Source organism: Panthera uncia (assembly GCF_023721935.1).
Source record: "Panthera uncia isolate 11264 chromosome D3 unlocalized genomic scaffold, Puncia_PCG_1.0 HiC_scaffold_8, whole genome shotgun sequence".
Lineage (NCBI taxonomy): Eukaryota > Metazoa > Chordata > Mammalia > Carnivora > Felidae > Panthera > Panthera uncia.
The window spans coordinates 83,032,002-83,048,002 of record NW_026057586.1 but is presented as its reverse complement, the minus strand read 5'-3'; the positions used below and the strand labels follow the sequence as shown (position 1 = coordinate 83,048,002).

General features: G+C 38.0%; 1 protein-coding gene across 3 annotated transcripts in view; it reads right to left on the bottom strand.

The window, feature by feature from the left end:
- PPTC7 (protein phosphatase targeting COQ7) overlaps positions 1 to 16,001 on the bottom strand; it is a 33,960-nt gene that overhangs the window by 3,920 nt on the left and 14,039 nt on the right. For all 3 annotated transcript variants that reach the window (XR_007455238.1, XM_049619340.1, XM_049619341.1), the window contains exons 2-3: positions 8,725 to 8,904; positions 3,187 to 3,385 (exon numbers count right to left, since the gene is read on the bottom strand). Coding sequence is in view for 2 of the 3 variants with exons in the window: in XM_049619340.1 (XP_049475297.1) it covers positions 3,187 to 3,385; positions 8,725 to 8,904 (379 nt within the window). In the remaining variant the exon portion in view is untranslated. The remainder of the gene's footprint in view (positions 1 to 3,186; positions 3,386 to 8,724; positions 8,905 to 16,001) is intronic.

Below are 16,001 nucleotides of genomic sequence, written 5' to 3'. Positions count from 1 at the left end.
AAAGGAGGAAGGGTTCTCTTCTGAGTCAGAACTAACATGCCTCTAAAAGCCTAGTAGAAATGAGTCTTTATTTCCTAATTCTTTAGAGCCAAATTCCATCCTCTCTTATTCATTTTCTACTCATCAGTTTCCCTGCAGGCTTGACTGTGGCTCTCAGGAGGCTGCCTTAATAGTGTAACAAGAGAGCACCATGGAAGAGAGCATGCAAATCCTGTAAGAATTAATTCACATGAAATACCTACAATGGTATGTCTCACTATAGTGCCAGTAATCACTAGTATTATTACTACTAGATTAGTATTAGTATGGACTAGTAAGGCAGAGTAGGGACTGTGTGTCTCCAGGGCTTAAAGAGTGCTCATCATGTAAGTTTTTTTTTTTTTTTTTAACGTTTATTTATTGTTGAGAGAAAGAGAAAGAGAGAGAGAGAGAGAGAATGAATGCAAGCGGGGGAGGGGCAGAGAGAGAGGGAGACACAGAATCCCAAGCAGGCTCCATCCAGGCTCTGAGCCGTCAGCACAGAGCCTGACACGGGGCTCAAACTCACAAACACAAGATCATGACCTGAGCTGAAGTCAGACACTTAACCAACTAAGCCACCCAGGCACCCTGTCATCACCTAAGTATTTAATTATTAGTATACCTGGTGCAAAGTAGGTCTTCAAGAAATATCTAATAAGTGAAGAAACAAAGTAACCCTCCAAATTGGGAAAAACTGTTTAACACATTGTTAATGAAGAGAGGAATGTACAGACATCGTGTGCATATGTGTGTGTGTGTGTGTGTGTGTGTGTGTGTGTGTGTGTAGGGGGGGTAGATTCATAAGCACAGACACTTCCATATGCAGAGAATAAATCTGGAAGGACACAAAGAACAGACAACAGTGGCTGAGGAGAGAGAATGTATTGCTGGGGGATGGGATAGGAGGTAGATTTTTCACTACATCTTTTTGTATGCAACTTTAAAAAAGATAGATGGGAGTGGTTTTTTGTTTGTTTTTCTGTGATAACACCTGATGAAAACAGATACAAGAAGTGGAGGGGGGCGGGAATCTCAGGTGGGGAGAAAAGATCATATACTCAAAGAGTCAATGGCCCTCTCCCAAAGGCTGGTTCTCAGCCATCTCCAAAGGCCAGCTTCACTGAATCCAAGCCTCCAAGGTGAAGGAAAGGTGAAATATCTAATAATCTGCCTTAACCTGTAATTAGGGAACAAATGCAAAGAAAAAAATTTATACACTGATCCAGAAAGGAGAAGCCAGACCCAAGTACCCTGAGCTTGACAGAAAAATCCCACAACTTGTTTGTGTAACTGATATGTTATAAAATATGTGAAGAGAAAACATAAAAACCCACCCACCCACGCCTGCTGGGGATTTATACAAAGTGCACCGAGAAAATTTCTGGTTCATCTACTCCTGACTGAGGAAAAGAAGTAGCACATTTCAAAGTTCTGTGATGGGCTTTGGCTTACACATATCACTTACACATTTATATCACAAATATTTTGTAAAGACAGCAAACCAAAAGGAAACTAAAGGAAACCTGTAAATTAAGGAAAAATTATACTTTATAGATATGAGGAACTGAGTAACAAAAGAAATGTCCTTCAGCAGGAGGAAAAAAGACTGTAAAACTGGTGGAAACCAGGTCGATTTCTTCTGTGGAATAAAGAGAAACAATGCAAGACACTTCACAGTTGCTCAGACTTTGGAAACGAATCAGATTCTAGAAGTTTAGATTAATGACCAGGTTGGCAGTGAAGCTCTATTTTATGCTGAGGTTTTTCTTCCCCAGGAGTGTCCTTTGCTATCCTGCCTGTGCGAGACTCGCTACCATTGGACGGTTTGTCCTCTTCTCCCAACACTCCCACCCATGAGCTTGGTGTTCCGCCAGCTGCAGTTTTGCCCGTTTTGATTGAACATACTGTGCTGCTGGAAACTTTTGACTGCACTGAAACACGAGCTGAAGTCACATGCTAGCAAGCTGTCTGTGGGCTCCAGGGGGAAGCAACCTCCACCTCGCTGGCAGGCCAGAGCGCTGCCCCGACCAGACTGTCCCAAAGATAGCGTGTGAGGTATGGCAGGGCAGCTCTAGCACTCAGATGCCAAAATAACAAGAATCAAATAAGGGAAAATTAAAACACTGCTCTCTGTAACTGTTAGCTGAGCTTGGTATCTACCACCCCCTGGGGTTCTGCTTTCTCCTCACTCCAATATGGCTAATATGAATGTATGTTAGAGCCAACTGAAGAAGGGACTATAATGAAATATTCTTCCAATTATGGTAGCATACCTTAATCTGAAAGTAAAAAAATGCTTCCCTCTCTCTAGGAGTCAGCAACAGACCTAGATGGACAATCCTGAATACCTAATTATACAATATACTCATTCCAGTTTAAAAGATGGCAGTAATAATCATTCTATCTTAGTTTGCACTCAAAATCTGGCTTAATAAGAACTATTAAGTAGAGACAACAGAGCTTTACAAGACTACTTCTATTTTTACAAAAGGTTCATTACCCATTTTACAACATTCATGAATCATAATCATAATCTGGCACAATCAAATATGTTTGTGCCAGGTCCCATAAGGTTGTTAAAGGAAGAGGAATCTGAGACTGTCTTAGCTTTATTCTGTACTCTGATCTTAGGAAAGATAAACTGTAAAAGTTGATTCAGAAAAGTAGTTATTGTCTTGAAAGGTCTTGACAATTTAAAAGTTCTATTTGATGCATATAATAGGAGGCCCTGAGAATCAGGAAGTCATTCTGATAAATAAAGCAGATGTCTGTTTGAACTCTTCCCTAACAACATATGCAAATTCTCATACGGGCAGTGGCATGCATAGACAATGATTCACTTCTCCAGCACGATTTAACAAATATAACCGTATATACCATGTTGGTCTTGGTATGAAAAACTGATACTCTGTAAGCTTGAAGAATATTTTCAGTCTTGTCAAATTATTGGGTGTTCGTTAGAATTCAACTTGGCTGTAATAGCCAGCAAAATATCTTTCAAAGTCAAACTAAAAGATCTTTTTGATGAGAACATTCTCAATGTGCCTTATGTCATATGAGAACTGAAAATGCCCATCTCCACTGTAGGTAAAGGGGGATGGGAGGAGGATGTGGGCGAGCCATGTCCTACTGGTTCTTAATGTAATGGCCAAGAGGGGAGATTACCTGTCACTCAGGACGACTCCCTCGGCTTCAGGTGGTGCAATTGAGAGCTGGAATGGAGTGTTGAAGTAATGCTGCTGCTCATCTGATCGGTGCACAACTTCACCACCCCTGACAACCAGGAAGCCCGAATCGCCCAGGTTTGCTGTGTGTAAGCGGTGGCTAGTTCTGTCCAGCACCACAATGCAGGCAGTACTGCTACCTAGAAACAAAAATGATCCCCGTTTAGTTTTTCTTTCTACCTTCCTATCTTTGCATCCACATTTTTATCACATCACCCCAAAAAGCAATATGCCACGACTGGAACCTCCTTTGCCTATCTTAGTCGTGCTCCAAATCTCCGACAAGTGTCAACAGTAACCTGATCAGGGTCAACATAATAGGGAGAGAAATATTACACATAGTAAGCAGGCCCCTGAATCTGAATTCTTTCATTTGCAGAGACAGAAAACAATAAAAATGGCTGGTATCTAACCATACTTTTTTCATTTCAATAGCACTATAATCTGTGCCAAGTGCTCAAAACCATGTTGTTGAAATTTTAAGTTTTAATACTTAAATGCCAGAATAAGAATGTTATGTTTTCCTGACATTTCTCATTAGTCATCAGCAGGAAGCCTTCTCCATGAAATTCACTAAAATTTAAGAGGGCACATAACTATAATAACCAGATTTCCATCTGTTGAGGTCATGAAGAACCTTCATCAAAGACTGACTTGCTATGAAGTGACAAGACCAATTTTTCTCAGGTAGCCTATGGGATCTACCTGTTGACCTTACAGAGACCATTAATGTTCAGAGAGAAGCGAGCATGTCCAAGCAGAGAGCAAAAGCTTCTGTGTAGCTTTGCAGCACACAGCTCACATGACCTTCTGCAGATTGAAAAGCTGATGTACCACCAGTACGACTGCTTTCAAGTACTAAAATTTAAACTTGTACCTACAGAAAAAGTGGCAAAATAGAAAAACAGTTCACCAAGAAGAAAATGTAAATGGTCTTTAAATATATGAAAAAATCATCATCACACTAGTAGCCATTTTGCCTATTAGTTTAACAAGAGTCCAAAAAAAAAAAAAAGAAAAAAAAAAATCCTGCGTGGTGTTGACAAGAGTGCAGGGAACATGGTCATTCTTATTCCATGATGGTGGGAGGGTAAAACTAAACAACCTTTCTGAAGGGCAATACAACATTGGGAAATGTGTGTATCACTTGATTTAGCAATTCCTAAGAAACAACTAGAGATGTAAACAAAGTAAGCACAAAAGCATTGTCCAAGAACTAGAAACAACCTCAACATTTGACATTAAGAGACTGGTTAAATCAGTTACAGCACCTCCAGGAGGATGTAGCAGCAGGAGGCTGCACACTATCACAGAATACTTAGCAGTACAGACTCTGCGGTCAGCCTGGCCCCATCTGAATGCTGGCTCTGTCGCTTACTCACCTGGTGACCCGGGGCAACTTACTTAACCTCTTTGCACCTCAGTTTCCTAATCTACAAAACAGGGATAACAGTACCTACCTCTTAGTGTAGTTTGTGAGGATAAAGTTAGTTAAAGCATGTCAAACACTTACAACACATAGTAAGTGTTAGCTATCTGATAGTCACTAAAATTGTTAAGAGAAATATATTTGCAAATGAAAGATAACTTAAGCGAAACAAGTAGATTACAAGTTGGCATTAAAGTTTCCTTAAATAGGGGCGCCTGGGGTGGCCCGGTCAGTTACGCATCCGACTTCAGCTCAGGTCATGATCTTGCGGTCCGTGAGTTTGAGCCCTGCCCCGGACTCTGTGCTGATAGCTCGGAGCTTGGAGCCTGCTTTGGATTCTGTGTCTCCCTCTCTCTCTGTCCCTCCCCCACTGGTTCTCTTGCTTGCTCTCTCTCAAAAATAAACATTAAAAATTTTTTTTTAAGTTTCCTTAAATAAAAAGTGTTCTCAAACTTAAATTGTAATTCAAAAAAAGTAAAATTTAATGTAATTTTAAAAAGATAATAGTAGACAAAAGCTAAACTGTTAAGATGCCTGTTAAAAGCAAAATGAAAAAAAATAAACAGGCTGTGGAACCAGCTGCGTTAAATCCCAGGGCTCCATTATTTTCTAGCTGTGTGACTGTGGGCAAGTCACTTATTCTCTCTAGGCCTCAGTTTCTTCCTAACAAAATGAGAAACAGAAGTACCTATGAATCTATCTCATGGGGCTGCTGTAAGCACACGGTAGATGCACAATTCATATTACCGTTATTCTATGCACAAACATACCCAAAAGAAAAATCAGGGGGCATAATCACTAAAATATTAAGTTTCCTTAGTGGGATTATGGGTAATTTATTAATTTTTCCTTAATAAAAATGTGTAAGTTAATATAAAAACACTTAAATTAAAATATTTATCTCATCATAATGTTCAGAAATTCCATTTCCTTGTTATCTAATCGGACACCTTAACGCTAAGCTATTTAGTCGCTAGCCACTAAACATCACAGAAAAACACAGCACTGTAACGAACTGGCAGTGCCACCAGATAATCTGCATAGCTTACGTTAAGATCACCAATTACCTTTCCTTCCTAACTCAATGCACAAAAACTCCAATCACTTTTCATTAATAGAATCACCACACAAAAGGTCTTCTGAAAGCTGATGGGATTAATCTGAGGACGAAAAATGACAGATGAGTAGCACAGCCTTGAAAAACCTGGGGCAGGAAGGACTCATGTTGACTCATTATTACTCACTGACAAACCCAGGCTATTGTTTTGCCACCCCTGTGGCCGTCATGGTCACCTGCTGAGTTGGAGTCAAAACGGTCCTTGTGAATGACAGAGCTTTAACACGCAAAGCAGCACAAATGAAGGTAAGCCCAGTGTTACGGAATCATCTGGATTTGGGAGTATATACTCCTCCTCTGCCTCTTCAAATAACTGATGTGTGCACATGGCTCGGGCCCTGAGAGCCTAATCCTGGAATACATTATTCTTGTGTATTTGTAGAGGAACAAGCAGGAAATGAAGAAAAAAAGCGCTGAGGACAACAGGGTCAAGATGTTCAGACCACTGACAATCCACACAGGGACCCAAGCAAATCACTCATGCTAAAATGGAAATAATTTTTATCACTGGCCCCTAATTTTGTAAACTACTATGGAGCCTTTTGTGCAGTAAAGAAAGAACCTTATTATGACTCACCCCCTCAAATTCTTAAGATATGTTGGTTTTATAAGACCTAACTCCACTTAGTTTTCTGAGAAATTATATATTGACAACTAGCCTGTGATGCCGACCTGGATATCAAAGCAGCTAGAAATTCTTAAGAAATGAGTAGTTGACCTTTATATTGGAATTGTGTTATAGGCTTTTTAGCAATTCCTGGATTAAAAAAAAAAAAAAGATTTACCTAAAGTTATCATTATTTGCGGTTGTATCAGAGGCTCAGTAAAATTCAGCAGGCTGTCTTCGCCAAAAGATGCTTGAGTTTAAACAGCTTAAAGGAGTGTAGATTAGGTGAAAGAAGCGTGTATGTATCAAACATGGTAATGAAGGATTATTTCAATATGCCTTTTAGGAGAAAAGAAGTGATTATAATATTCAATGTAAGAAAACTTCTAATATGTCCTTACATTTATTTTAAGACCTTCCAACTACATGAGGGTAAACAGGAAAGGAAGGAGGGATAAGAAAGAAACATAGCAAAAAACAAAGCTAAAGCTTTCAAAGTACAAAATCAGGATAGTTGGGGCGCCTGGGTGGCTCAGTCGGTTAAGCGGCCGACTTCGGCTCAGGTGATGATCTCGTGGTCCGTGAGTTCAAGCGCCGCGTCAGGCTCTGTGCTGACAGCTCACAGCCTGGAGCCTGTTTCAGATTCTGCGTCTCCCTCTCTCTGACCCTCCCCTGTTCGTGCTCTGTCTCTCTGTCTCAAAAATGAATAAACGTTAAAAAAAAAAAAAAAAAAAAAAAAGATCTTTAAAAAAAAAAAACAAACAAAATCAGGATAGTTGTTGCTTTGCAATTGCTCATTCCAAGTTGCAGTGAATTGATAGGGGGTGTCGGCAAAGGACTCATGGGAACAAGCAGGAGTTGGGACCTGGAATCTGTGTCTATAGGCTCTTTGTCAGATGTTAGACTTTTAGATAGTATTCTGCAATGCCCTCTTTCCCTCAACATGCTTCTGAGTATTGCATGAAGCTTTGAGTTGTTCCTTTTCACAGAAAAAGATCTCTCCATTGAACAAATGAAGCAAGGGGGTCAGAGGTTAAGTAGTTTTCCCAAAGTCATATGGAAAGTTGACAGAGGTGCTAGAAATAGAATCTAGGGTGTTTCACTGTGCCAGGCAAGCTCCAGATTGCATGTCCAAAATAGCGGATTAAGACAAAGCGGTATATTGAAACCTCAAGACAAGGTTTCTCTTCAGTTAGAAGGAAAACAAGCTGATTAGTCACAGCACTAAGACAGAAGATGGCAGCATGATAAAAAGAACGCCTTCTTATAAAAGATTTAAATTGAAGGCAAAATTTTACAACATGGAAATCTCCATTAACACTGATCAGAGGCTGATTTTAAAAATGGATGGTGACTGGGAAGGAGGCTACTTCTACTAACCAGAAAGATGCTGGCAATTAGCAGAAACTTAATAACAGCCTTCTGAGAGCTTGCTCAGAAGGCTGGGTAAGTTGTTGGGTAAGTTCCCAGGAAACCATTTAACAAACAAATGTAGAAGCTTTGGCCAAAAGATGCTCTATTAGCACACCAGATAAACACACACTAGATATTTGGAAGTTTTCTAATACAAGATTAATGGGGATCTATTTTGTGTCATGCTAACTCACAGACTAATCAGCTACCTGCTAGCAGTCTAGGGTACCTAAATGCAACTTGAACTCCCCACAGGTAATCAACTTAATTTTACATACCCAATCCCATTCCCTTTCTTCCTCCCCTGGAGAGGACCACTATCCTGAACTATACAACCACTTACTTTTCTTTCTTCTTTTATCACATTTTGGAAACCCTGAACAATATGGTTTTACTTATTTATGTTTCTGAATTTGAAATGTGGAATTAAACTGTTAGGTGATATTCCACAATGTTCTATTTTCCCTCAACATCATGTTCCTGAATATTGCATGCAGCTTTAAGTTGTTCCTTTTCAAAATGCATTTTTCTACAGTAAATGGACTTTCTAGATTTGTTCTGAGTCTTCTGCTGTTATATGAGCATTCCTGTACCTATCTCTTGGTACACGGATATGCAAGAGCTTCTCTGGTCTAGGGTATAGACCTAGGAGTGGAACTGCTATGTCATACACTCTGTTTACATTTAACTTTATTCCATAATACCAAATTGTTTTCCAAAGTGGCCGCACCTATTTACATCCCCTCCAAGCAGTAGTACTTATGTATAGAGTGAGAGAAGCTCAGAGCTTTTCTATCAAACTCTGCTTAATAAAGAGCCTCAGAAAAAAAGGTGGGTTGCCAAGTGATTTTCTTGGTTTTGTTGACCATCTCCTGAGCTTCTTTAGAGGAAAACACACAGCATAGCTACTTACCAAGCAAGGGTACTTTATTTTGCAGCAACTCACAGTAGCTCGTGGTGAGGATTCCAATGGGATTACTTGGGACGAACCGTCCTTCTTTTACTAACCGTTCACATGTCCGCATTAAAGTCCCTGAGAACTGAGATGGATCAACTCCATAGTCTCTCCATCCTCCTACACCATCTGCAACCCCTAAAAACAAAACAAAAAAATTACATTGAAAGGATGTTCTTACTGACCTCTCAGGAATTTTTATCCTGTCTCCTACTAACAGTTAATTTTACTACATACTAGTACATGTATTTACCCTGGAATTCAGAATGAAAAGTGCTCATATTTAATGTATTATACACTAAAGGGCACCTGGGTGGCTCAGATGGTTAAGCGTCTTGACTTCTGCTCAGGTCATGATATCATGGTTCGTGGGTTTGAGCCCCACATCAGGCTTGGTGCTTGCTATCAGTGCAGAGCCTGCTTCAAATCCTCTGTCCCCCTCTCTCTCTGCCTCTTCCGTGTGTGCTCTCTCTGTCTCTCTCTCAAAAATAATGTATTATACACTAATACTCCTAATTCACATTCTCTACTTAGAATTCAATCTTTCATAAATTGATGAATAAATATGTGTGTTACCACAGGGTGGCATTGCCTATTAGCCAAGAGTTCAACTTCAGCAGGATTATCGTCTTCGTATAGAAGTATTTATGTTATTACTGTGTTCTATTTTATAAGAATGAAAACTGATTTTTTAAAAAAATGCTGATGATAGTGATAATACAACTGAGCCAGAGCTGGCAATCATTCAGGATATCAAACACAGCAAACTCTAACTTCAAATTTTGGTCAATAACTATGAAATAAAGAAATAATTAAAAACATATCCCATCCTCTTTCCTCCTCCCTCAGAGACAGCCACTATTCTGTACAGGTCAGCACTAATACAACAGCCACTACCACAAGTGACTACTGAGCCTTTGAAATGGTGCTGATCCAAATTAAGAAGTCCTCTGAGTATAAAACACACATTGGATTTTGAAAACTTAGTATAAGAAAAGGGTAAAATATCTCACTAAATTTTTATATTGATTACATGTTGAAATAATATTTTGGATATAATGTGCTAAAGATTAAAATTAATTTCACATGTTTCTATTTGTTTTATCAATGTGAATACTAGGAAATTTAAAATGACATGTGTGGTTCACCTTTTTTTTTTTTTCTCCCCGAGAGAGAGGGTGAGAGAGAGTATGCAGAGGGGAGAGGGGCAGAGGGGAGAGGGGCAGAGGGAGAGAAAGAATCTTAAGCAGGCTCCACACTTAATGTGGAGCCCAATCCCACAACCCTGGAATCATGACCTGAGCTGAAATCAAGAGTCAGACCCTCAACCGACTGAGCCACCCAGGGGCCCCTCACATTGTACTTCCATTGGATAGCAATGGTATTGAGATTTGCATGGGTCCATAGAGCTGCTGATGAGTTCAGAGTGTACACAAGACTCCTTTATCAAAAGGAAACTAGTGTTTAAGAAAGTCAGTAAGACACCAAAGTCAACATCATACTACCTCCTATTCAACTCCTTACAAAACCCAAAGCTAGTTGTTCAACATTAAAATCAATTTCTGTCTGCTAAATTTAAATGAACTGAGGGAACTAAAAGATCAGATATATATATACATTATTAAGGCTTTAAATGACCATATATCAACCTTTCTGGAAGGACCTATAAGAAGTATTAATAGTAGTTTTGGAAATAAGAGACTGAAAATGATCAGTGAACAAATGGTGAGACTTTAGCTTTTTAACTTCATACTGTTCTGAACTATTTAAAATTTATTTTTATAATGATTATGTATTGATTTTATAATAAAAATATTAGGAATTTTATAATTTTTAAGGCTTGCTGAGCATTAAACATCCTCCCCACATACATATTTACATTTTTGTATGTTCAACTTTCACACACATTTTAAAGAACTTATTTGGTACAAAAGTAGGAGAGTGTCTGTCTATATATGCATCCTGAAAAGACTGGCTTAACATGAAATGGACCCAGAAAAACCAAACAAATATGAAATGGACACATGAAACTCTGTTTTCTGGTGACTGCATTTCTCAAACAGAAGTGGAATACATCCTGAAAAAAAATGAGAGGAAACATAATCGGAAGAGAGTATAAGGAAGGTGGCAAGCAATATCCCTCTTAGGACAGCAACTTTTCCTACCTTTATGACCAACCAGTAAGCAAAATTTCACTACGGGGCAGTTCCAAATTAGTTGATTAAATGATATGGTGTCTGGGATTTATTTCAAAACAATAGGGGGGAGGAGTGATGGAGGAATGGATGAAATAAGATTGGCCATGAGTGGAAAACTATAAAGTGGAATGAGAAGCACTCTCATTTCTCTACTTTGATATATATTTGAAATTTTCCGTTATACAAATTTTCCACTATACGTTATTTAAAATTTCCATTATTATTATCAATGATAATAAGAAAGAAAAAAGATTCTTCTGCTGGCTGTGTGGAGAGCAAGAGCAGAAAAAGGGGACGACTCAGGAATCTATCTTAGTAACTCAGCGGTGAAATGGTGGCAGTGCAGTCAGTGTACAGAGATTGGAGATCCAGTGAAACAGAAGGACTCACTGGGGTACTGGATGGAGGTATAGCAGTGGTGGAGAAAGACAAGTATCAAGGATGACTGAGGTCTACCCTACCAGGAAGAAGTATCACTTTTTTGTTTTTCAAGCAATTTTGAGGATATCTGGAAATTTTTCACAGAATTTAAGATAGTTTAATAGGAACTTCTTTTGAGGAATTCTTATTGGGGGTAAGATTTCACCATTATTTTATTTTTTAAAGATTTTATTTTTAAGTAATTTTTACACCCAACATTGGGCTTGAACTCACAACCTGAAGACCTACAGCCACATGTTCCACCGACTGAGCCAGCCAGGTACCCCTCACCATTATTTTAAATGCAATAATTTGTGTTAATTATAACCGTTGCAACTTCATCTGATGAATCATTTGTTCTTTTCAAATTACTGCCTGCTTGAGGAAAGAATTTCTTTTTAACCAGTCTCTAAGAGCCACAATTAATTTTAAATACAAAGTGGTTTCATCTGCAAATGCCCTTCACAAGAAAACCATTAAAATCTGAGATAACGTTGAGAGTTGATCCTGGCACTCACTAAATAATCTGTCAGCAGGTTATAGAGTCTGACCTGACACAGCTCTTCAACATTAATCAGATTTCTCCCAGAATAGAGTGTAACCTTTCAAGCACCTGTTTGCTTTTCTACGGGAAAAAATCCTAGGCAAAGCTCCACTGGAGAAATCTCTTCAGGGCAAGAAGGAGATTCAAAAAGCCTATAAACTGTTCAATAAAGCTGTGGGAAAAAAATGCCTTAGTATACATAAATAATTTACTCACAAAGAACAAGTTATGTAATAGGAAGAGTCATATTTGGGATTAGAATCAGGCTAAAACCAGAATAACCTACCACATGTATATTTGAAACCTAGTTTAATTCATATTAGGCAATTATTTCTACAAGGAAATGAGTATTTCCTCTCATGCACAAGCAAAAGCTTCCATCCACAAAGGAATAACACCTTTTAAACAGTGGAATTAATCCAGATATAAAGAGAAATTTCACTCAGAATACATTTCAAAGGTAACGAAAACAACTGTTAAAGGAGAAATTGCTTAAGATCCCAAAGATATGAAACGGCAAATAAGAACATACCTAAGAGCAAAGGGAGACCACAGCAAATACTAGAAGCGGGGCTGAGGGAGACACATCCTACCTATGAGAAAGCAGTTCACATTCTTAGTGGGCAGCAACTACTCACACAGGAACTAGACACACAGCTCCCACAGATGCTGCTATAGGAGGGTCAAGAACAAATGGTTAATGCTCATGGTGCCCTGTGGGAATGGAGCAAGCCTTCGCTTATAACATTCAGATTAGGCCCTGGAAGGTAAGTCACTTCCACAGGCAAAGGAAAGTAATAACAGGAAAAGAATGGTAGACAATTAGGTGTGGCTGGGGTTTGGGTGCTGAGAAGTTAAGTTGAAAAATGCAGGGCAGGAGCTGAAGTTGTGGGCTCAGAGTTGTGATCCAAGAACTTTAAACTTTACGCTATAGACTTGAACTGATACGGGAGCTATTAGATACATGTGGCTACTGAGTTTGAAATGTGGCTAGTTTGAATTGAGATGTGCTGTTAAATGTAAAATAACACTGGATTCCAAAAATGTAGTACAAAAAAACTATAAAATACTTCAGTGATAGTTTTATACTGAATAGGTTGAAATGTTTTAGATATTGTGGGTTAAATAAAATATATTAATTGAAATTAACTGCATCTGTTTCATTTTTACTCTTTTAAATGTGGCTACTACAAAATTTAAGATTACATTATGTAGTTTACAGTATATATAGCACTGCTATAGACAATAAAGTCATCAAGTTTCCTGGGTAAAAGTGATATAATCTAATCTATATATATATTTTTTTCTAATCTATATTTTAGAAGAATAATACTGATAGCAGTGGAGAGAATGGGTTGGGAAGAGGATGGAGGTCAGGCATCAGCTGCAAGATTTTAGTTTAGACGTTAACGAGAAAAATAGAATACTCACTAGAAATACAAAGGAATGAATACAGAAAGACACCTGGACTTGATATCAACGTATTTTATGTCAACAGGTTTCTGGATTTCAGGAATGAGTATTGATTAGATGACTCTCCAGTTGGGAAAGGAGTGGAAATGCCTCTAGAAAATATTGAATTGTCTTGGGTATGCTGAGTTTTAGGCAGCAGGAGGACATTTTTAAGGAAATGTTATGTATGAAAAGTCAGGAACTGTAAGTCTGCAGCTGGGGAGGTAATCAGAGCCACATCTTTGACAAAGATTGGGAAGTAACGCCATTAGGGGTGGATTAGATGCTCAGGGAGAACACAGAGAGTAGTAAGTTCAAGGAGTCAAGTGGGGACCTTAGGAATGAGAATTCCTGGTCAAATAGCTCATTTGTGAATTGCATTTTACTCCAGGCATCAAATTACAATCACAGATATGATAACTGATTAAGTTTTTTACAACTGATTAAAGTTTAAGGAAATAGTCCAGTTTGGCAAAATGATATAATTGCTTTAGAGGTGAAAAGAGGTGAAGCTGAAAAGGTAGGCCTGAATTAATGACTGGGAATGCTTTGAATGCCACCGGAGAGTTTACACTGAATATAGAAGCTATTTCCTTTAATTCACTATAATCATCTTATGTCTCCATTAATAACATTCTGTCAGCATACATCTAGCTTAAGTGTTTCCTTTGACCCCCAAATCCAATTAAAACCATTATTAGAGTAAGATAATGGTTACATATCTGAAATAGCCAAGCAAAAGGCTGAGAGGAGACTACAGAACACAGAAAATTCACTTAGGTGTACTATTTACGTGGAAATGCCAGTTTTGTAAAGTGGAAGATAATCAACCAGAAAATATTTATGATGATTATAATTTTCCACATAATATTTTGGTAAGTTTCCTGTAGACTGTTTTTCTAAAGTGAAGAGTTAAGAGAAAAGAAGATAGGATAATTCTGGTGTGTTTCCCATCATTTAAGTGTATCTTTCTATAAAAAGAAAATTCTTAAAAGTAACAGCCAATTTTCATTTATTAACACATTTTTGTCTTTTCCTTACTTATAATCATATAAAAACAAAATTTTGCGTACTTTAAAAAAATCATTTGGCTTTTTATTAAACTTAAATTTTTACTTAATAGCTTTGTTCTAGGCCAAAAGTTGAAGGAGAAAAGATTTTGTAAGCTGAAATTGTGGAAGCTTAACAATCCTATCTTTCCAATTACTTATGGTCACCTAGCTGCAAAAGGCTCACCTTGAAAAAGACTCTGAACTAAGCCAACATTAGTCTGTGTCTCTCTAGTATGGTCCATTATCAGCCATAAGCATGAGGTTGCCATTCTTAAGCCCTTCCTACTACACTCACCTTCCGACTGACATGCAATTAGTTACAAAGCAAACATTTTCCAGAAGAAAGTGACGCCTAGAGAATAAATTCTAAATTTCAATTTTTATGTAAGTATCAGTGAAAAAAGATTTGACAATTTTATCTAAAAATAGACTCTGGCAGAATTTCAGATATTATCTAGTACCCAAAGGTAATAGCTTTTATTCTTTGCATTTTTGATGATCTTGAGGCATTTTACATTGAGCCTCACACTCTAGTGAAGCAAGACAGTTCGACAGGGATTGTTTTTCCATGAGTGAAACACATCTCCTATCTACTAAGATGGGTACTTGATAGTGAATTGAAACTCCAGAAGAGAAACTGAGTAAGATTCTGGCTGGATCACAAGAGTTGAATAAGGAGGGATCAGGATATCTGTTTTTACACTTTCTGCAGCAAGTATTCATCTAATGAAGCCCTGGCTAGGCAGTATTTATTGCAGTGCTATGGCCAGCTCCTTTTCAGATGAAAAGGTTCTTTTTCAAATACTATCATCTAGCGTTTTCCGAGCTAATCTTATTTGTCTAGAGACATCACAACATGAAGCATTATAACTAAAGAAAAATGAGATCAGAGTATAAACTCAATTTCTATCAAATAGAATAGATCTTATTTGTATCAACATTGCTGAAGCCTCAACTATTTGGGCATTAAGAACACTCCCCTGTGATTCAGGACTGTGAAATGTTGTATCTGCAAATAATTATCCCAAAGGGAATAAAAAGCAGAATTACTGAAAAAAAAAAATTCAACAGTTGAGTTATTCAGAAAAGTACAATTTGCTTTGACTAACAGTCCTTCAGTTCTCTAGAGGTGAAATTATATAGATTATGATGTTCTTTCTGCTTTAACAAGCAAGTGATATATTCCCTTTGCAAAAAGTTTCCCCAAAGCAACCATTCTTCATTAATCACAACAAAACCTGCTTCTTCTGATTCTCCGGAGAAAAATCTACGTCAAGAATTCAAGATCTCTAAGCAGAACAGCAAACTCAGAGCTGAGGCCATGAAGCTGAAAGAATGGAAGGGAAGAAAAGTTCAACTCTGTGGTAAAATGTGTGAAAGTGGAACCTATAAACAAAACTCAAATTCTGCTAAAGAAAGGGAATTGTCTGAGGCACTTAAATAAGGATCCAAAGCAGAATGGTCCATTTTATGTTTTAGAATTCTGAACAATATAGCTGCTATTTCTTACTAGCTTAGTAAACACAAAATTACTTCGTGATTAATCAAATTAAAATGTACACACACACA